This window comes from Camelus dromedarius, chromosome 4 (assembly GCF_036321535.1).
Source record: "Camelus dromedarius isolate mCamDro1 chromosome 4, mCamDro1.pat, whole genome shotgun sequence".
NCBI lineage: Eukaryota > Metazoa > Chordata > Mammalia > Artiodactyla > Camelidae > Camelus > Camelus dromedarius.
The window spans coordinates 79,074,078-79,095,657 of record NC_087439.1 but is presented as its reverse complement, the minus strand read 5'-3'; the positions used below and the strand labels follow the sequence as shown (position 1 = coordinate 79,095,657).

Sequence of the window (21,580 nt, the reverse complement as noted above, 5' to 3'; positions counted from 1 at the left end):
CAAAGGAAAACTCAGAGTTTATCAGTTCCTTGTCTCTTTTCCGACAGGTTCAAAAGAATAAATGAATAAATTGATACTAGGCTGAAACGATTTACAGAGAGCCATTATCCGGATGCTTCTATTTTACAGTGATGAAGCAGCTTTAAAATAGAAGTGTCTACATTTTTGCTTTCAAGCAAATTAATTTTAAGGTAATCACTGCTGTTCAAAAATATTTTTGAGATGTCGGTGTATATTTTAAAAAGTAATTTTTAAAAAGGAAAGCAGTCGTGTTCTGGAATTTCCTCCCTCTTTGCCCTCCCCCAAACTCCAACCTTCCAAATAGCTAAGTCGCATAGCTGAAAGGATTTTGCTCATTTTTTCCAAAACACTTCACATCTGGGCAGTCGCCAACCATGGAAAGTTTCAAGTAAATGTAACATTTGGGAGAGGGACAAAGATCGTCTGGGGCTGCCTTCGCGGGTCCGCGGCCCTCAGAGGCGTCGCCACACGCCCTTACCAGATAGCCGGGGTGGGGGTGGGGGGCAGCTGCAAGCTTGGACCAGCCGAGCTCCGACTGCCCGGCCAGGCGCCAGCCCGGGCCAAGCCCACTGACCGCCCGCCCCTCGGCTGTGGGGCTCTTGCCCATCAGTCGTCCAAACAGTTCGAGGCCCCACAGTCCAGGAATGCATCCGGGTCGTAAATGACGAGACCCTTGAGCCCCTCTAGTTCCCAGCTAGGGCAGCCTTGGCACTGAAGACGCGAGAAGGAAGGGGCTACTCTGGACACCGGCCTGGCTCCCCCGCCTCACACGTCAGTTTGATTCCTCTCCCCGCCCCACGCCAATCCCCCGCCCGCCTCCCGCCCGCCTCCCGCCCGCCTCCCGCCCGCCTCTACGCGCACGGGGCGCCGAAAGAAATTTGACTGTTCCAGAAACCAATCAGAAGCGAGATAGAGGATCTGATCCAATCAGAGCAGGCGAAAGGGGCGAGCCGCCGGCGTCCTCCCGCCTCCGGGAGGGTGAGCGCGGAATGTCACCGGCCCGCCCCTGCGCCTCAGTCTCAGTGCGGAACCCTCCGCTGTGTGAGGAGAGGCGGTCGCGGGCAGCCTTCGGGGCAGCAGCGGCGGCGGCGGCTGCGGCTGCGGGAGCAGAAGCCGAAGCCGGAACCACACCCACGTCACTGTCCCTGTCCTCTTGTGCCCTCTCGCCGTCCCACCGGAGACTGCGTTCGTGAAGGAGAGCGGCTGCCCACGTCCGGAGCATCCTCCCCTGTCAAGCGGGCGCTGACGGACCCGGCGGCATGATTCGACTGAGAGGCTCGGCGATACTGCGGGACCTTCTGCGGCCGCCTGCCGCCGCCTGCGCGGTTCTGAGGCGGGCACAGCCCTTCGCCACCCTGTGCCGGCGCCCCCGGGGCGGGGTACGATCAGCTGCGGGCCCGGCGACCGCCGTGCGGCTCTACCAGTGGTGGGGTGGGGGCGGCCGGCCGGCGGGGCTCCTCGCGAGGGGCTTGGCCAGCTCCCCCTCAGAGATCCTCCAGGAGCTGGGCAAGGGGGGCACGCAGCAGCAGCAGCAGCAGCCACCGCAGCCTGGGGCGTCACCTCCTGCAGCCCCGCCGGCGCCCGGCCCCAAGGACAGCCCAGGGGAGACGGACACATTCGGCAACAGCGAGGGCAAGGAGCTGGTGGTTTCGGGCGAAAAGTGAGTGTCTCCGCGAGGCGGAGGAGGCCTGGTCCCGCATGGGGTTGGGGTCCGGGCCCGGGAGGGGCCTGCGATGGGGCGGGATGGGAGTGGAGGTTCGAGAAAGAGAAAGAAAGAGATGCCGGGTCGGCCTGCGCCGTCTGCGCCATGTGATTAGGCCCGGCCCCGCCCGCGCCTTCCCCGCCTGCGCCCCTCCGCTAGGTCCTCACTTCCCTTCCTCGCCGCGGGGTGGAGCCGCCAAGGGGCTGGAGGGGCCCGTCTGGTCCACCACGTCACCCCCGCTCACCCGATCTGTGGCTGCCTGGTGCCCGCCGCGTGCTCCGCGCCCCGCTCCAGGCTGCAGCGCCTGGCCGCCCGCCCAGCCTTTCGTGGGTGATGCCGCACGAACATCTCCGCCGAGTGACATTTAGGAGGCCTGCGTCCTGTGCCGTCCTGACTCGTAGCTTTTCCAGGCTCAAGTTTCCTTTTTTTCCTGCTCTCCTTCGAACTCTGCCACCATTTCTTTGGAAGCCTATGTAGCAGAGTATTCTTAATATTTCTAGAGTAGCTTCTTCAGGCATGTGTAGAGCCATCTGGGGCACCGGAAATAATGCTTCCGAAACGAGATTAGGAGGAAAAAGGTCATGTGGCCGAGAAGATGGGGCACTCAGTTCAAACCACCTGTTTGCAATGGGGACCAGCTTTGGCCTGTACGATCTTTTCCATGAGATGGGCAAATGTTTGAAAATAAAAATTAGAATATCCTAGATGAAATGTGACAGATAAAACACTCAACTCTGAAAAAACCGAGTTAAAGAGTTTTTGTGACTTAAACGAATTGTGATAGGACGTTAACTCATTTATTCCGCACAGCAGTTTAGTCTTAAAATTGATTTTCCTTACACAGTTTCTGAGCCAATTTCCTGGATATGTTGTCTTGAGTTAATATAAATGGACACAAACGGTTTTCCCACTGTAGTTAAAAATTTATCTGTCTACTTTCTTTATACCCTGCAATTTTTCTGACTTTGTGCTGACATCATATGACCTGTTTTACCTCCTTTTACTTAATATATATCACTGTCTCCAGCCCCAGAATATTTTAAGCAAAACTGAAAGTGTGATTCTTGTACTTTAAATCTCAGGCCTGGCTTAATGTTTCCTGTAATTGAAATTGGCACCCTCCTGAAACATTGCAAGCTAAAGTTGTTTTCCCAGACTGAAAAACGACATTTTAGAAAATTATTTGGTGATGGGCAAAATTTGTGGTATTCTGTGATAATGATTTTGTGCCACAAAGTAGCCTTATGACTATGAGCAAGTCACTTAACATCTTCAGTTGGATGACTCAAATCTGTTCAAGTTCTAAAAATCTAGACTTTTGTCAAATTATTAGCTTTTCAATTTTTTTTGACGACTAGAAAGTGTATGCTTAATCTTATTTGGTACTCACTTACCTTAACATCATGTGAATCACCAGGCATGTAACTAGTTTAAATACAGTGCCCAGAGTTACAGAATCGAAAAATGCAATTACTAGCATTTAAAAGTTATCCTTAAAGGCTATAGAATGGGAACTGATGTCTTCCAGTCTGTCTCTTCAGTGACTTTAATGTCCCTCTTTTTTCCCCCTTATGTCAGAAAATTGAGCTCCTTTTCTAATTTACATGTTTCCCAGAAGCTTTTAGCTCCATTGCCTTCTAAATAAAAAATTCTTAATGTAACTTTGAAACACTGTTTTGTCTAATACTTATTGATAACTGTACATTGAAAATGTCCCAACCTGTCCCTCCCAACCCCCAGAGAAAACCAATTCTTTGGGGAGGCAGTCCTTCAAGAATATTTGCTCAGATGCCCTGAGAGCTTGAATGGCCAATAAGATAACCTTGTTTACTTAAGTTCATTGTTGTCTATTTTTTGCCACGAAAGTTTGGAGTAATATCTTCACAGCTCAAGTATATGATAAACCTGAGAGCTTTCAATCAAGGATTTCAAGAGTGAACCCCAGCTATCTCCAATTTACATATAAAGTAAAGAGCACTGACCTCAAGATTGTGAAAACATTTTTTAATCTGGTTAAAGATTCTATTTCCTGAATGATCTGGTTTCCAAATGTAGTTTTCCTCTTTTGACTCCATTTTGTCTTTATGTGATAAACGTTTCTCTTATTCTGGAGGTGAGGTTCAAGCTGTTTCTGTTGCCCTTTCTAAAGCTCAGCTTCTAAAGCATATGTCATCCCTCAGTCAGCAAGCCACCTGGAATGCCAGCACTCACCCAGGACTCTGCCACGTTTTACAGAGGATTATTAAAAGAAATAGCCACGTGAAAATGAATTGAGTTAACATTTTGTAAAAGGCTTATTAGAACAATATTTGGCATGTGTTAAATATTACGTAACTCTTCATTAAAAAAAATCAAATTGCTTTATTTATTGTAAAACCTTACAGGACATTGGCCTTTGAATTTTAGGCTCAAATCAGAAATTTCTTTTTGTTTCTTTGGTTTCTAGAAAAGATTTCTCTTGAGAGATTGTTGTACTTACGTGAAACGATGTGATTTGCGCTGTTTACCTTTTTGCCATGCTTCCAGTAAGCTTGGAGTGAATTTAATACTTAACCATAGCAATTTTATTAGTTCACATGGCTGGAATATTTGCTTTTCTTCATTTCCTTGACCCAACTCTGTATTTTATTAACCTTCATATTATATTCTGGAAGGAGGTGGGGTATAAGCAAGTTATTTTCTCATCTTTTTTCCATAGTCAGAGTCTTTGAACCAGGATCAAACTCTTTGATCCTAGGCTATGCCATCTCCTTCAGCCAACTTCAGTTCTAGTTTAGGTTACTGGTTTAGGTTAAGATTTTACTACTGTCCTAAATATCTTACAGGAAAATGTGATGATCTTTGCTCAGTTTGCTCTGCAGTGCTGTTAATTAATTTTCTTACCATCATTACATTGTTTTGGAAACCACTTTGTGTGGTTCTCTTCAATTTTTGGATTGTTCTTTCTTGTTCCCTGGCTCTTTTTGGGTTTGCTCACTGGGTAAGGCCTGAGGCTGAGAGGCCTTTGCTTCTTTCCCAATTGTCTGCCTTCTTGACAGCATATCCTTCTCTCAGCTTTCAGTCTCATCTCTGTGTAGATAATATTTCATCATTTATCCAAGCTGTGCTCTCATATTTACTTCAGATTTAAAATTTGTACCCCTGTATCCATTCTTTTGCCTCATTTCAATCTATTTTGCATACTGTTTTGAAATTAATTATTAAATTTTAATTTCAAAATATCACTCCTTCCAGAAAACCAGTATGGACTAGGATGAGCACTATGTCAGAGTCACAAGCCATACTGTGTAGCATTCAGGATTCTTGATTAACCTTTATTTTATGCCAGTACTTGCCCAACGTGAACATTTTTATCACACTCTTTTCAAGAATGCCATACTTCATTTCTGTAAAACCCAGAAGTGTATATTCTGTCTCAGTGAAAGATCCCTGGGAAGGGTTGGCAGGTGGGGATGAGGGGACATTTTTTTAAGCTGCTTTTTTGTTTGGGCAGTTTTATTGTTTAATTAGAAAAGAAAAGAGATATGACAGAGAAGGATAATGCTGGGAAAGTATCAGCATACGTATGCTCTTTAAAAAAGAGGTAATTCCTACAGGGTACAGTGTTGAAAGTATTCCATTAAAACAAGATCATTTTTCCCCTATTGGATTTGCAGATGTTAAATTAAGTGATGCAAAGGGTGTGGGAAATAGAAACTCTTCCATTACTGGTGGAGGTATAATTAGTTCAGCTATTTTAGAAGGCAGTTTGGTAGTATCTGCTAAAAACTGCATTCCCATGATGCAATCATTGTATGTTTGCTCATTTACAGGAAGTCATGGCCTTTTAAAGTATTTTTAATTGAACAAATATAATTAAAATATATTAAAAGTGAAAGTGCAAGCAAGAATGATTTTTAGCAAGCTTCAGATAGTATGATTTTGTTTTGGTAGTTTGTATTTACTGATAAATGGAAATCAAGGGGAAAAGAATCATTACATCATATGCTGTGAGAATTGAATTTCAAAGTAAGATTAAATACTTAACGCATTTCAGCAAACATTGAATTAAGTCTATAAAATAGTACTGATAATGAAGTTGAAACAGTATTTAGCAATTATAGATAATACATTTTGGAATTGAAAGACAGGAACCTCTGTTGAAATAGGTCACAGATTCTGTTATGATTCTTTAATAATGCATTTTCTTTTATAAAAGTAAATGTATTTACAGTTCACTTACATTAAAATCAAGATTGAAAATATGAACCCCTCAATGAACCCCTCAGATATTTTACTTGTGACTTCCTCAATATTAAAGTTTTTTTCTAGATTACAGTTATCAGTGAGTTTTAGTTTTGTTTGAATGGCCAGCCATAACATACATCATAAGACTTTTTGCTGCCTAATGTTTACTTTAAACCACATGCATCCATTTAGCTGTTGATAATATCTGTACATAATCGGTAACGAATAAACTACATGCTGCTAATTAACACTTAAAGTTCACTGAAAGCATGAATTAGATCCTGGAGTTTAGTCTTGAGTTTTAGCTTCTTGTTTCCAGGCTTTACATTTTCACAAAGAAGTTTGCCTACCTAAAAATCAACTAACTGAAGAAATGACTACCAAACAGAATTGTCTTTTTTTGTAAAGGCTGTATATAGGGAAAAGTAGGTGGCGGTTGAGGGTAGTGATGGACGGCACTGTTTTAGTCTGAAAAACATAAAAGTTACCTTGAAGAGAAATTTGTTGACATTATTTGTGGGTTTCTTTAACTTTAAAAATAAATCACTAAAAAGCTATACTACTTCCTTCTTTTGATGTTGAAGTGAAGAAAAATTACAGCTATAGAAACTGAAATTCTACTTGTACGATTTGCATTTTTAAGGATCTCAGTCTTCAATGCTGTATAAACCAAGGAGTTGCCTGCCTGCCATTTCGCTTAAGTCATTTGATAAAGAGGAATGCTTAAAACTAAGTGATCATATATATATATATATATATACACACACACATATATATATATATATATATATTTATAAAAATACTTAGTAACTATAGATATCTCTAAGGTTAATAGCTTTCAGGTAGACACATTGTTAATATGATTTTATCCTGGAATCTACTCAGGTATAAAATTACTTTGGTTATGAAATACAGGTGTATATGACAGAGAACTGCTTGGTGACTTTTCTGACCACTTATAATGTAATTAAAACAAAATGTTAATGTATCTTGGTTCTCTTTTGCGAAGTATTTTCTGGTTGGTGATTTCTAAAAGCATTTATAATGAAAGCACTATTTTAAAGCATAGAACTATTGATGTTGCATAATAAACAAACAAAAGATTGATAGCTTTCAGGATTTAGAAATATGTATTTTTGCCTACTAATTTCTGGTACAGGCCTCTAAAGAAGATTTTTAAATTGTCGTCTATATGAGGATATTTTGAGTGACATAGCCTGTTCCTTAGATTCTTGGTAGGAGTTAAAAGAGTACAGACTTCCTGAAGAACAATTTTTAAACTATATGAAAAACTTTAATTATGTTCATGCCTATTTAGGAATTTAGGCTAACAAACTGAGGTGTAGAAAGATATATTCACTAATGTTTTTGGCACAATATTAAGCTTCTTATAGAAAAGTGAAGAAAAACTTGTATTCGACATAAATGGAATGGTTAAGTAAATTATGGTACACGCATATGAGACTTTCTTATTTAGTTATTTTAAATGAATGCAGATACTTTTTAGGGCTATAAGATAATACAATGTTAAGTCAAAAGTTAGAATATAAATTTTTCCATGCAGTTTGATCTCAAGTGATCTTAAGCTTTTAAAAAATGCTTAGGAAAGGTGATGGAAATAAGCCAAAATGTTGTTGGCAGGTTGTGGTTTATGAGAATGGATGTTGTTTTTCCTGTCTCCTTATAGTTACTTTTAAGATTTCCCATTATGAGTATATTTAACTTCTATAAAGAGGAAACACATCTGTTAAATTTTAAACCTGTATATCTCTGCTTTGCTGTCCTAGTCTGCTATCTTAATATCCTGTTTCTGATATGTATAATAAGCACCATCACATTGAAAAAAGTTATGAAAAAGATTATGAATGGATTTATACAGCTTCTATTCATCAGCATTATCTAGTTGTATTCACTTTTAATCCTTAGACATCAGACTTTTTAATTTCTAAACTATTTTTGGTATAAGTCTCCTTAGAAAATGTTACTTTTTTTTTTGCCATATTGAAACATTATAATGAATAGAGTTCAACATTTCTTGTTCAACTCATGTTTACTGTAAGAGAGCATTACTATATTGTGCTAAAATACAGTGATGCTCTAAGGCAAGTGTTGGCAAACTTCTTCTCTGAAGGATCAAATAGTAAATATTTTTGGCTTATAGGCTATCTGGTTTCTGTTAAAATTATTCAAATCAGTTGTTGTAGCAAAGAAGCCATAGACAATAGGTAAACGAGTAGGCATGGTGGTCTTGCAATAAAACTTTATTTACAAAAACAGGTAGCCCCTGCACTAAACTGTATTTAGTTGTGTAAGGTGTTCTCTCCTATTCTGATTGGTTCTGCTTTACATGATCTGTTCTATAGATTTTTGTATCCTGTATCAGTTGCTATGTTTTGGTTTTGGCTTTCATGTTCCTACTTTGGCTATTTTCCCTCACTCTCACCTTCTATATCCAATTCCCCTTAGGTTTTTAAAAAATTGGGGTAAAACAAATATAAAATTTTTCATTCTGACAGTTTTTAAGTCTACAGTAAATGGCATTAAGTACTCCCCTTACTTTTAAAAGAACCCAGATAATTAAGCTCTTGTATGTAAAAAGTGTATCTGTAGGTCTTTTATGTCTATATAGGTCCTGTGTGAGTAAAGTTTATAATCTTTAGTATAGGAATTTAGGAGGACATCTATTTTCCACAACTCAAAAACTGAGAATTAGAGTTAGTGACTTTAAAGACATTGAATTCCACCTTATTTGACATTTTATAAACTGGTTACAGGTAATAAATGAACTAACCAAGTTCATACAATATTAGGACTTATTTTGTTTTTTATTCCACTATTAGGAGAGTAATACTTTATTGATTACTTTTTTAGGTTCAGTATTGGAAGAGACCTTAAAAACCCACTCCCCAGCTGAAGTTTTTTTCTCTTCTGTTATACTTCCTACATGTTGTTATTCATCTCTGTTTGAATACTTCTTGACAAGAGAATTTATACCTTTGGAAGTCAGCCCATTCCATTTTCAGAGCTGTTTTGTTTTTCCTCATATATAGCTGAAGTCTGCCTTTCGTTAACTTCTATCTATTTTAGTTATGTTGAAGAAGTCATCTCTAGTGTGATATCAAAGTGATTGCAGTGACATAATTCACATACTTATATTTTTACAACTAAAATGATTTGTTCAAGGACACTTGACTGAAGGAATACGTGGTTGGAAGGACTAACAGAGTCGGACATTAGACCTAATCTGTCAGGTCCTTGTTCTCCCATTGCAGTCAGGCAGACTGTCTCTGTGGGCTAGACTTCTAAAGCTGTACATGTGGACAAATTGCCATCAGCTGATGTGGACAGCCTGGCCACTTCCTCACGTAAAGCTGACTTTTGTGCTTCTTATTTTTGCTTGCTCTTGAATACATTTAATTGAAGTCCAGTCAAAACAGCAGCCCTAATTTAATATAATCTCATCCTTGCTTTGTAAATTTTAACAAGGCACAGTAACAATTTAGTTATCTGACATAAGTAATTTCCCCATTAGCATTTTGAATGGAAATTCTTCGATATGTAAGGAGACTCATCTTTTATTATTCTGAACAAATTTCAGGTATTCCTGCTAAGATGAAGTGTAACAGCTGAGCACAGTTGGTGTGGCATAGCAGGAAGAATCTGGGACTGGGAACCAAGGACTGGCTTTCTAGGACTAATTCTGGGTCCAGCCACTTGAGTTGTGTGACATTGGACATGTTACTTGACTTTGAGACTCTGCCCTTTTCTGTAAATTGGGGACAGTTTACCCACCTTGCTTTTAATACATAGACTTTTAACATAAAACAACAGAAAGTCCATTTTTAAAGGCTTAAAAGACAAAATATATTGTTTTTAAATTCACCAATAATTAGCCTTGGGGCAAAACGATTTAGAGGATGAACAGAATTTGTCACTTAGAGTTTTAGATGGTCAGCCAACATCAGTTCAGCTTTCAGCCTCACAGGTTTAATCTGCTAATTTACAGTGTTGATGGACACTTTCTATCAATCAAGTCACTCTAAATTTAAAATGATAAACTGATTGAAGAACATCTCTAAATACTTTTTAAAGATGATTGTTTTAAAATGAAGACACATGTAAAAACACAAAAGCATTATTTTGTATTGTTAGTGGGTGTCTTTTTTAAACCTAGTTGAAAAAAAGTTTTTTGATTATCTAATGGGTTTATCATACTATGTAATGCATTACATGAAGTTGACCAAAAAAGAAAGAAAGAAAGAAAGAAAGAAAGGCAGGCATTACTCTAGTCTTTATAGTTTGGAAAAGTTAAATAGTATGAAACATTATTTAACAAAATAAGACAGTATAGTTGGTTTCTTTTTTTTTTTTTTTTTTTTTAATGGAGGTACTGGGAAATGAACCCAGGAGCTCATGCATACTAGGCATGCCCTCTACCTCTTAGCTATTACTCTCTCTCCTCAGTTTTTTTCCCTCCTCTCACTTTGCAGTTCTTAATACTTTTCATTTTCTTCTTTTCGTTTTGTGGAGTTTTTTTTTTTTACTTAGAAAATTTTAATAGAATAGATAGTACAAAGTCAAATTATATTCAATTCAAACTTGGTATTGGGAAACTGATTAATAGAATAAACAAATGCAGCGTATCTTTTCATGTTTGCAGAATTTAAATTCCATATGTAAGTTTTTTGGCAGTCTCCTTATTTATTAGTTGATTTATATAGATCGCTCTCAACCCTGAAAATCAGGCATTTTAACAGCTAATGGGTAGAAACTGGCACCTTAATTCACATATCCTGTGCTTTAACTGTTTGCTGTTCTTTGTAAATACCTAGTGAATGTTTACCCTCATTGCTGTTGTCCTTCTATTTCTTTTGCCAGAAATCCTCTTCTGTTACCGTGTTTGCAGCTCCTACCCATCTTTCAAGTCTCACTCAAATTCCACCTCTTGTAAAAAAGCTTTACCTTATTATAATGTCCACAATGAAGTAAATTTCCAGTGACTGGATCCCATTGTTTCTTTCTTGTAATTTCTCATTTTGTGTCTTTTATTTCCCTTTTAGACTGTAAGCAATGGCTACTATAATGCTGTACATATTGTAGATGACAGTTAAATAAATGGTATTTTTCTTTTTCATTTTTTAAAAAAAATCATTTCTATTTTTTAAGCAGGTATTTTGTGAGGGTAAAGTAGGAGAAAGAATGGGTAAAAAAGGAACAAAATGATGGTGAAAAGACCTTAAAGGCAGAAATTAGAAAGGAAATGAGGGAGAATAAAAGGGAAGGAAATGAGGGAGAATAAAAGGGAAGGAATAAAAAGATATGAAACAAGGATTTTTCTTTGAGTTTACTAATCTTCTTTGTATATCCTATCTCAGTTGCTTAGTGTCATAACCATTTTATGTTTTTCCTAAGGGATCTAAGGAGTTATCAGCAATTGTTGGTATTACAATTTGAAGCCTGTTATAGTCTATTTTTTGTCATTAAATCTTGAATACTTCTCAAGGACTTCCTAGTTACTATATAGTCTGAAAACTGTAATTTTTAACTTTCGAGTTTTGATAGCAAAAACATCATGAAACGTTGCCACAAAGCCATATTAAATTTGGGGAAAGAAAAGAGGGTATTATCAAGAAAGGTCTTTGGAGTAATTTCTACTTGTTTGAAAGTTTGGCAAGAATCTTTGCATTTATTCACCAGACTGTTGAAGTGAACCATTCTCAGATCAGAGCCTGAGCTTTTAACAGCTGAGATAGGTAGTATTTTTTTTTAATCAATTTTTACCATTTATTTTGTGAGCATATTTTTTAGGGGTGACTTAAATCTTCTGTGGATAAAAATTAGTCTCTGGTCCAAAAGCAAGTAAATATTTACCTTTTTTGTTAGCTATGGCAATAAAACAGCCTTTTTTCTTTTTTTTTCTTTTTGCACTATGTACCATAAGCTAAAGAAGTGTATATTTTATGTTACTTACATAGCTTTTAGGCAAAGCAAATACCATTTACTGGTGTGATAAATACATAGAAAGCTTATTCTGCAGTTTTTTTAAAGTGAAAAACTACCATTACCTGAAGTTTATTTGGCAAACCATTTTCTGTAAGTAATTGGTATGTTATTTTCCACTGATTTTTTTCTTTTGACAGCTGGGTCAATTTTTCTTTAAATATTAAGTCATCAGTATTACTGAATGCTATTTAATGGTTTTAGATCAGGGTAAGATCTAGAAAAATTGTGCCTAATAGAGGAAGTAACTAGCTAGTAGGCTTGAGAGCCAGTAAAACTAGTGATAAATAGTTTGGGCTCTGGATTCTGAGAAATGGGGGTTCTAAATACATCTTTACCACTATGTAGTCTTGGGAAGTTTGTTGACCTGTCTGAGCCTCTGTGGAATGGGGATAGAGTGATTTTTATCAACAAATAATAAATATACTAAGCCTTTACTATGTACTGGGAACTATACTATGTTTTGGACAATAATAGTACCTTCTGTCATAAGATCATTGGAGGATTTAATTAGAATACATGTAAAACACTTAGAAGAGTACTTAGAACAAAAATGATCAATAAATTTTAGCTCTTATTATTAAAATATTCCAAATACATTTTAAAAAGTCCTCTAAGAGTTAAAATTGTTTCAGAGAGTAATTATATATCTGGGATATGTCATTAAATTACATTAATCCTATGTGTTTGTTTGTTTGTTTTTAATTGGCATGAAATTCTTATATTTTAAGGCTGATTTTAAAAACTAGTAGTTGGTTTAACAGCTTTGAAAACAAGTATAAATGATATTAATGCCAACATTAATGTTTGCTTTAGAAATTTTAATGTGCATGTGTAAGTGAACCAACACTATATTCTGTTATCTTTCAAGAAATATATGGACCACTGATAATAGTTAGGGAAGCAGTTATATTAGGAAATAAATAAATGTGGTTTATTAAAGTACGGAACTATTATATAATGTTCAGGTAATCCAGGAAATATTTAGACCTACAAAATACCTAGAAAAGCTCTTTTTAATAGTATAAAAACACAGTAGACTTACCCTCTGTGACAGTTAATTTTATAAAAGTAATGTATTCAATTTTCCTGTTGAAGTACCATTATACCTATGGCTAGTTAAGAATTGATAATATTAAGTTCTGAATTTAATTAAAAAAATATTTCCTCCTTTCTTTCTAATTTTCCATCTTTCTTGAAATACAGGTGAAGTTCTTTCCAGACACTTTATACATACACACATATATACATATACACACATGTATTTATTTCTTCCTTTGATTTTAATAAGTGATGGATGGGGAGGGGAATTGGTCTGCCTTAGATCTATAATTCTTACAGTATCATTATAAATCTTACAACATCACTTATGACAGTCATAAACATTCAGAATATTGAAGTGTGTTCATTTCCCTTCCAGAGCCAAAAAAAAAAGACATTTAATAGATTCATTATAGTTTATCTGAAAGCTTTTCAGCGAAGAGGAAAAAATTTTTGTTGTTTAAAAGTTTGGTTAATTATAGCATCTTATACTAGCTTATTAGTTAATTAAGATTTTAATGTGTTTTTTGTGGTAAAATTTTTATTCTAACAGTCTTTGTGACTTGTGGCATATGATCTGTGTATGTAAGCATAGATCACTTTAAAAATATTAACTACAACTGCCAACAATTGAGTACTTACTCTCTACCAGGGAGTTTTCCAAAGGTATCAAAAGTATCAAGTCAGCTAATCTTCACAACAGCCCTGTGAGGTGGGTGCTATTATGTCCCTTTCTCAGATGAGGAAACTGAATCACTAGAAGGTTAATTTACCCAGAATTACTCAGATAGTATTACAGCCAGGATTCAAGAATTTGTGCACTAATCTTTACTTAATTGCCCTTTCCCCAAGATTTTACAGTCAGGTTAACTATTTGAACAATATACATGTATAGTCATCATATTAAAAAACAACAACAACGGAACAAAGTATTGAACATTTGCTAGGCTCTATAATTAGTATTAGGTGATTGTATTAGGCTGTACAGGAAGGGTGTCATCATTAACAGATGGCTAGGCATTAGCACTACTAGAAATGGTAGTCAAGATTTTGAAACCTGAGATTAAAAAATATCTGAGTTAATGAATCTTGTTTTTGCTTGTTTTTTAGTAGAGTTTCAATAATACTGGTTTGATTTTGATAAATCAGCATTTATTATGACAGTAGATCTTGATGAGCAGTACAGTAGTCTCAACTGAGTCTGGTTCAATGATTATTTTTAAAATACATGTAGCTAAAATCTGCTAGAATGTTCATGTAAGGATTAATTTTATCTTTTTTTTTCCCTTTAGTAAAATAAAACAGGGTCTGTTACCTAGCTTGGAAGATTTGCTCTTCTATACAATTGCAGAAGGACAAGAGAAAATACCTGTTCATAAATTCATTACAGTAAGTTTTTATATTTTTCTGTCTTAATTTTTTTAAAGTCAGTAATACTGAATCAATAATATGGTAATATTGAAATGTAGTCTTAAAGGTCATCTGAAATGTAGATTCTGACTGACACTATTTCTCTTATTTTCAAATTTTCATCATGTTCATTTCAAGGTAATCAGTGAAAGAAAATGAAAGAAACAATGAGAATGTCCAGAAAGTGGGTAATAGTGACACTAAAATGCCATATACATACTCAGGTCTTGGGTAGAAGTTTTTATATACAGGAATTAAAAACTTGTAGTTGGAATAAGCATATACATTATTTGCACTTTATATTTACAAACTCTTATTTTTTTAAAAACAGGCACTCAAATCTACAGGATTGCGAACGTCTGATCCCAGGTTGAAAGAGTGTATGGATATGTTAAGATTAACTCTTCAAACAACATCAGATGGTGTCATGCTAGACAAAGATCTTTTTAAAAAGTAAAAAAAATTTCTGCCAAACCTTTAATGGTGATTTGCTATGCTATATGGTGTTTTTTCTTTTAAAAGAAAATTGCATCTTTGAAGGCCAGCGCTTCCTGTGTAACTGAAAAAAAAAAGGGGAAGGGTGTTTATAAACATCAATTGTTTGGAACAACCTGGTGCACATTAAGGTTCTATAATACACTGAGGCTAAGACTATACTTTGAAACTGTTCTGAGGAAATGTAGCCACAGATCTTTATTGCGTTCAGTTTGAATAGAGCACACTGTTTGTCCTATCATGGCTTAAATTAATCTTTAATTCATCTGCATATCTTGCAGGCTTTCTCAGTATGTTCTGTTTCTTGCCTACAAGGTGACTTAGATGACATCATAAAATGAGAAGGCTTCTTTCAGGCAGTGTATATTCCTCAGATTTACTTATCTCCTTTGTCTGCTTCTTTCCTCTCTTCAAACATATTACTACATAGGCTTTTGGCTATTTGGGATTTTTTTCCAGATTATTTAAAAACTTAATGCAGACTTTGGATATTAATGCCTTGATTTGGTTGTTGAAAATATTAATTTTGACCTTCTTATATTTGGCTATCTTTATTATTTCTCTTCATTAATGTGCTCCTACTTGTCTGATTGCTTAATGATTTAATAGATAGCATGTTTGTCATCGATCCCAAAGAGATGAACTATTGAACTACTAAACTTAGGTAAAAACTAGTATAAAACTGTAAACACTACTGTAAGACATTGGCTTTTTCTAGACCATAGGCTTAGGTTGGGATAGATCCAAAAAGTTCCAGCATCTGCCTTGAAAGTTTATTTGGATGTATGTATTTTTATTAACTTTTTCTTTTATTGTCTTTTGGGGGCTAAGATGATTTGTTCTTAGATATCTCCTGGGAATGTCCTAGAGTATTAAGTCATCTGCAGATAAAGGTATTTAGCTGAGATCCTCCCAGATATCTTGGCATACTGTGAAGCACTGCTGACAGTTTGGATTTTTATCTTTTCACCACAAGGTTCTTCAATCTGTTAATTCAGCTGACCTTATAAAGTATAGATTTAGGTCCACGTTGGAATTGGTGTTAGGAATTGTGAATCTTCAGAACCTGTTTCTTTGTGAAGAGAAGGAAATGTCTAGTTAACTGTGCTTTTGCAGTAAAGATTATTTTACTTTTAGTGTTCATGAACTGTGCAAAGTATCTTGATTATGGTGCTTTTTAGGGAGTTATTTTAGTGTATCTGAAAGTGAAGTTGTCAGAGAGATGGTAGGTAGATTTGTTGATAATGGGTATGAGGAATTGCTTTGGAATTCCTAAGTGAAAGCAGTATTTTATACCTTTGTAATACTGGTTAAATTTTTTTTGTGCTTCATAAACATTGCTGTGTTTAAATATGAAATTAAAAGTAACTTAAATATACTGATTATGAAGTCAAAAAACAGAACCATAAAATTTCTACCCATAAGTATATTTTAAAAATAATAATTAGCATTATTTAAACACTGATCCTTTTTTTTTTTTTTAATTGATGATTGTAATATAGGCAGTTCCCAACTTGACAAAGCTTAGTGGTACATGTGAGGAGGCAGTGGAAAAGTTTACGTTTATAGGCATATGATTTCTCTTCCTCCCTGGAATGAGGTGATTCAAAACCTCTGACTATTAACCTTTTCAGGTCACCTGGAAAGGTGACTGCTCCAGAGAAGTTTTTTTCTCTGTTTTCAAAATAAGTTTTCTTGTTAGTGTTGCCAGAAATAAACTATCTCAGCTCCGTGTAGGTGGGAAGAAGGTGTTAGGACAGTGGAATCTTTTTTCCCAGAGAAGTGATTCATAAAGGTGGAAAGATTTGGTTGAAGTCAATATGTTGATATTTTACCTAAAATACATTGTTGATTAATATGTTTAGCCTTTGATGGTAATCTGAGAAACAACTTGTATGTAGAACATTTTTTTAAATAGGAAAATGAATTCTAAGCATACCTTTTGGAGCATAATCTGTTTGAAAGTTGGAGACTGCCTGTACCCATCTAGATAGTGAATTGTTTTTAATGATAATATCTTTAATAGAAGTAGAAATTTGTGTTGAAAAGGAATGCATTAAAAAAAAAAAGAAAAGGAATGCCTTACTTATTCTTGCATTTTTAGCCATATAAACAGTAGAACTATTTTTATGTGTGATCATAATTTTTTCATCTTTTATGTTTTGGAGGAAAGTGAATGGTAGTCTTTGAATTTGTTTATTGTTTTATTTTTCTTAAAAAATTCGTATCCACTATGTTATTTTACTAATGAAAAATTATATGTGAGATATTTTATAAAACAGTTATGTGCATTACAGTTGTTAATCACAAACATTTAAGTAAAGAAGGAAGGAAAAATTATTATTACGAGTTTACAGTTAAGAAAACTGAACAAAGCATGAGAAAGATGTGACTTGCTGAAAAGCATAAGCAGTTCCTCATCAGCTCATTTTATGTGACTTCTGATTTTCTAATTAGGTTCATAAAATCTATGTTAAAATAACTTCCAAGAAAAACATTACTATTTGGAATGTTCATCAGTGTGGCACTAGGCACTCTTCTGAGTGGTAAGATTTCCTTGGTTGGGCACAGTAATTCACCAGGGAAGACTGTTAGCATAGCTTTACCAGCACCTTCTGATAGAGCAAAAACATCCCAGTTTCACTGACTACAGTTTTGTTAATGATAAAGCCTCCTTTTAAAAGTGCTGATTAATTTTGAATAGTTAAATAGTGGGTTAGTGGTAGGCTAATAATTTCTGCTTGTTTGGCAGTCCTCATATTTTCTCATGTAATACTTCTTGAAAAAAGGGGGGTGTAGATTTGATTTGATATAGATATAGTGATACAAGATCAGGAATTGTCTTTTCGGCTGAGAATACGACTTACAGCTCTCATGTGCAAGTTGAATTGCTATTTGAAGCATATTATAAATATTAAGTCAGTGGCAAAACTTAATACCTTTAGGTTAACATTGAAATTATCAGAAAATATATCAAAGTGTATTGAAGTAAATATTTATCTTTTGAATGTCAATTATTTTTATGTCTGAAGGTTAATAGAAATTAGGACTATAACTTTTACATGTTGTAATTGGGACACATCTTTATCACTGAAAATAATCTATTTTACTTTAAATCAGTGTTTAATTTTATGTTGACTGAGTATATGTTCTGGATTTTTATTAATAGTTAAAATATGATATTTGGCTTTTTAACTTTGATTTGATGTTTCATTTAGAACAACTGGAATTAAAATACTGAGAGAACAATTTCAAATACTGAGATATAAAAATTTATCATTTACCTATGGACTGAAAAAGAAATACTGAGAGTGCTTGCTCCTCCATCTCTCTTTTAATAATTGGTGCACATTAGTTACTTACAAGTTACATACAGAGTTTTCTTATCTGTAAAGTGGGAAATCATCTCAAAGTATTCATGTTTTAAGGGTTAAGCAGGATAAATAGTACTTGAAACAGTACTTTTTAGTCTGTTCTGGGCTTAGTCTTAAGTTGGTGTTATGGCTTGATGCTCACATCTGGAAAGTCTTACTTTATCAAGTAAGTATTCTATTACTAAATTTCTGAGACTCTCTTAAGAAGATGGACTTAGAGTATATGGTTGACTGCTACCTATTTACAAAACTCTTCTTTAAGGTTGTATTGATGAATTGATTTTCTGGCTTATATCTTTTTTAAAACAAAGCAGACCATTGGTTCACATCATTAGATTTCATGCTCTCCCATCCACATGATTTATCATACCTTTTAAATGGTTTATAACAATGAAACATTTTAATTCTTAATGTATTACGTATCTTACAGGGAATAGAATAATGTAGTTTAACATTTTTGGTGATTCAGATAATATAAAATTACTGTACTTCTATACATAATTTTTTAAAATTATACATTATTTTTATAAGCATTTTAATAAGTATTTCTTTAAGAGACAATCTGACTATACAAAGTTGATATTTCCATTTTTTTAGCTTGGAAATGCAAATTTTTCAAAATGTAATTCAGGAAAAATATGTTAAAATACAAAATGTTTAGTTTTTTGTCAAATACTAGTAATAGTTATATAGAAACTAAGGGATATATATTATTGAAGTCTGATTTTTATTAACCAAATGTCATGCTGAATGCTTATCAATTCTGGTAGGGTAAAAATCTTGTTTTTAGATGGTCTTGATACTTTACCTGGTGGAATACTCTGCTGTTTTAAACTTTGGCATAATTTTTAGGCTATCTAATTTGTTTCTTTAACTTGTTCAACAGCTTACAAGCAATTACATGAAAGGCTACTTGAAGGAAAGAGAATAATGTAGAAGGAGTATAATTTATAGAATTTAGTTTGTTGTGTAAAATGATGAATTTCTCTATTGTTTGAACATTCTCCTAATTAATATTGTTACTAGCAAGTACTAATATTTAAAAAGTACTAGTTTGTTAATTTTTTTCTCATATTCCACAGATGTGTTCAAAGCAACATTGTTTTGTTGACACAAGCCTTTAGAAGAAAATTTGTCATTCCTGACTTTATGTCTTTTACTTCACACATTGATGAGTTATATGAGAGTGCTAAAAAGCAGTCTGGAGGAAAGGTAACATTTTTGATGTGACTATTTTCCTAAACCAGTTAATTAAATTCAGCTCAACTTGAGGTATAGAGAGTAAAATTGTGTAGTTTTGTGCTTTGCTAATTAAGAAATTTAAGTTAAGTGAAGCTACTGGATTAAGTGCTTTTAAAATATTTAATTTAATTGTTATTTTAGCTAAAAAGAAATCTAAATTTAAGAATTCTTTGTGATTTTTGAAATGATTCGTACGGCTTTTAAATTTTTAATTAATTAGTAAGTAACTTATTGGAAATTTCTGCAGATATAATACCTTTGAACATTAAATAAAATGTTTCTAGTTTTTAGATTCTCCACATAAGGGCTACTTTATTTATTCTTCATATTGAAAGTTTTTAGACAATGAAACACTGTCAACATGACCCTGATTAAAAAAATTCTCTATTCCTTTCCCTTAAAAAAAAAAAAAATCAGGTCCTAGCTCCTATTTCAGACTGCTTTTTTAGGAAGAGAGGCACTGAAAAACAGAATGATGGAGATTGAGAGAAGTCATTTAGATCTCACTTACAATCCTCAGAAGTCTGTTGTGCCCTTAGTTTTTATGAATATTGTTATAAGAGATAGACTACAAAGCCACCGAGTGCTATAAAATAACTATTCATTGGTGGAAGCTAAATTGAGATAATTTTCTTGGTAGAAGAAAATACTATTTGCCTAGATTATATCTATTAATTTCTTTCCAATGTTTTGGATAGGTTGCGGATTATATTCCTCAGCTAGCCAAGTTCAGTCCTGATTTGTGGGGTGTGTCTGTTTGTACAGTAGATGGACAGAGGTAAGTTTATTTCAGACCCATCAAAACCAACTCTAAATCTTAAATTTTGCATAACTATGAACATGAGATAGAGGGGAACAACTTCTGTAATGGAAATTAGCGCCATAACATGACATAAATTCAAAAAGGTAAAGAAGTTTAGATTTTAGTTTAATTTAAGAAAATCAACTGAAACAATAACCGTACACTAAATTTTATGAGGCATTTCATCTCTCTTATTCACAGTTGTAGTCTTGTTTTTTGAATGTTTTTTGTACAAGGACCTGCAATCATGAATTTGTTTAGGAAGAGTAGACTTGGCAAAATGGGACATTATTTACTAGTGAATTGACCACCAATAAAATTAGTTCCCCTTTCTTGGCTTACCGTTGGTTACCCATCCTGTCATTATCTTTGTTCCTCTTGCTGCTGATATGATTAGAATCATAGTTAACACAATATAACATAATATAGTCTATTACTCATCAGTCATTTGCAAAGTGAAAAGTCAGTTGCAAAACATGCAGGACTTCATGAAGTCCATGAAAGCAATCTTTGGGATGTGCTCACGCTGTAGGCATAACCACTGACATATGAAGATCTAGGAAAATTATGAAAAGGATAATGATGTGAGAATACTTCACAGAGAATGATTTGATTTAAAAAGTCAGTTAGGAGAGGCCCTTCAAAAAATGGATAAAGTCTGAAATTCTTTTTTAAGAATGACTGTTAATGCTGTAAGTCAGACATGAAGATTTCTTACTGGGTTGCAATTTGGTTTTGTCAGTCAAAAAAATTATGCCAAAAAAGAAAAATCAATATTTTTATACTCATTTGAAGACTTTGGCTCAGAGGTATAATCCTTCTGTTTTTTTTTTTTTTTTGATTTTTAGTAAGATCATTATTACTTTTCTCAATAAAATATAACTTACATAAAAATGTATACTACTCCTAAGTGTGTACAGCTTGATGAATTTATATCAGAGATATAATTTTATCCTAAATTTTATTAAAACTACAAATCATTTAGCCATATAATTTTAGATTTTATTTTTCAGGATAATGTCCCAATTAAAACGTTTTCCACTCATTTATTAAATTTTAATCTCTTATCTAAGTGATCTTATTTTTCACTACTTACCCTCCTAAAGTATTTACACTACAAACTATGGTTGAGCTCATTGATTCTTACAACAAAGGAATCTGAGGCCCAGAGTTTGTATCAAACTGGCAGAGGTGGAACTAGCACCTAGGTCTCTTAACTTTTTTAGTCCGTTGTTTTCTCCATTATGAAAGGCTTTTACCTTCATT

The 21,580-nt window shown here is 35.0% G+C and overlaps 1 protein-coding gene across 2 annotated transcripts in view; it reads left to right on the top strand.

Moving 5' to 3' along the window:
• Positions 1 to 1,050: 1,050 nt before the first annotated feature.
• The window catches only part of GLS (glutaminase), a 76,661-nt gene continuing 56,131 nt past the window's right edge, over positions 1,051 to 21,580 (top strand). For both annotated transcript variants that reach the window (XM_031452111.2, XM_031452112.2), the window contains exons 1-5: positions 1,051 to 1,681; positions 14,284 to 14,380; positions 14,733 to 14,854; positions 19,353 to 19,482; positions 20,211 to 20,290. In XM_031452111.2, coding sequence (XP_031307971.1) covers positions 1,281 to 1,681; positions 14,284 to 14,380; positions 14,733 to 14,854; positions 19,353 to 19,482; positions 20,211 to 20,290 — 830 coding nt within the window. In that variant the 5' untranslated portion in view covers positions 1,051 to 1,280. The remainder of the gene's footprint in view (positions 1,682 to 14,283; positions 14,381 to 14,732; positions 14,855 to 19,352; positions 19,483 to 20,210; positions 20,291 to 21,580) is intronic.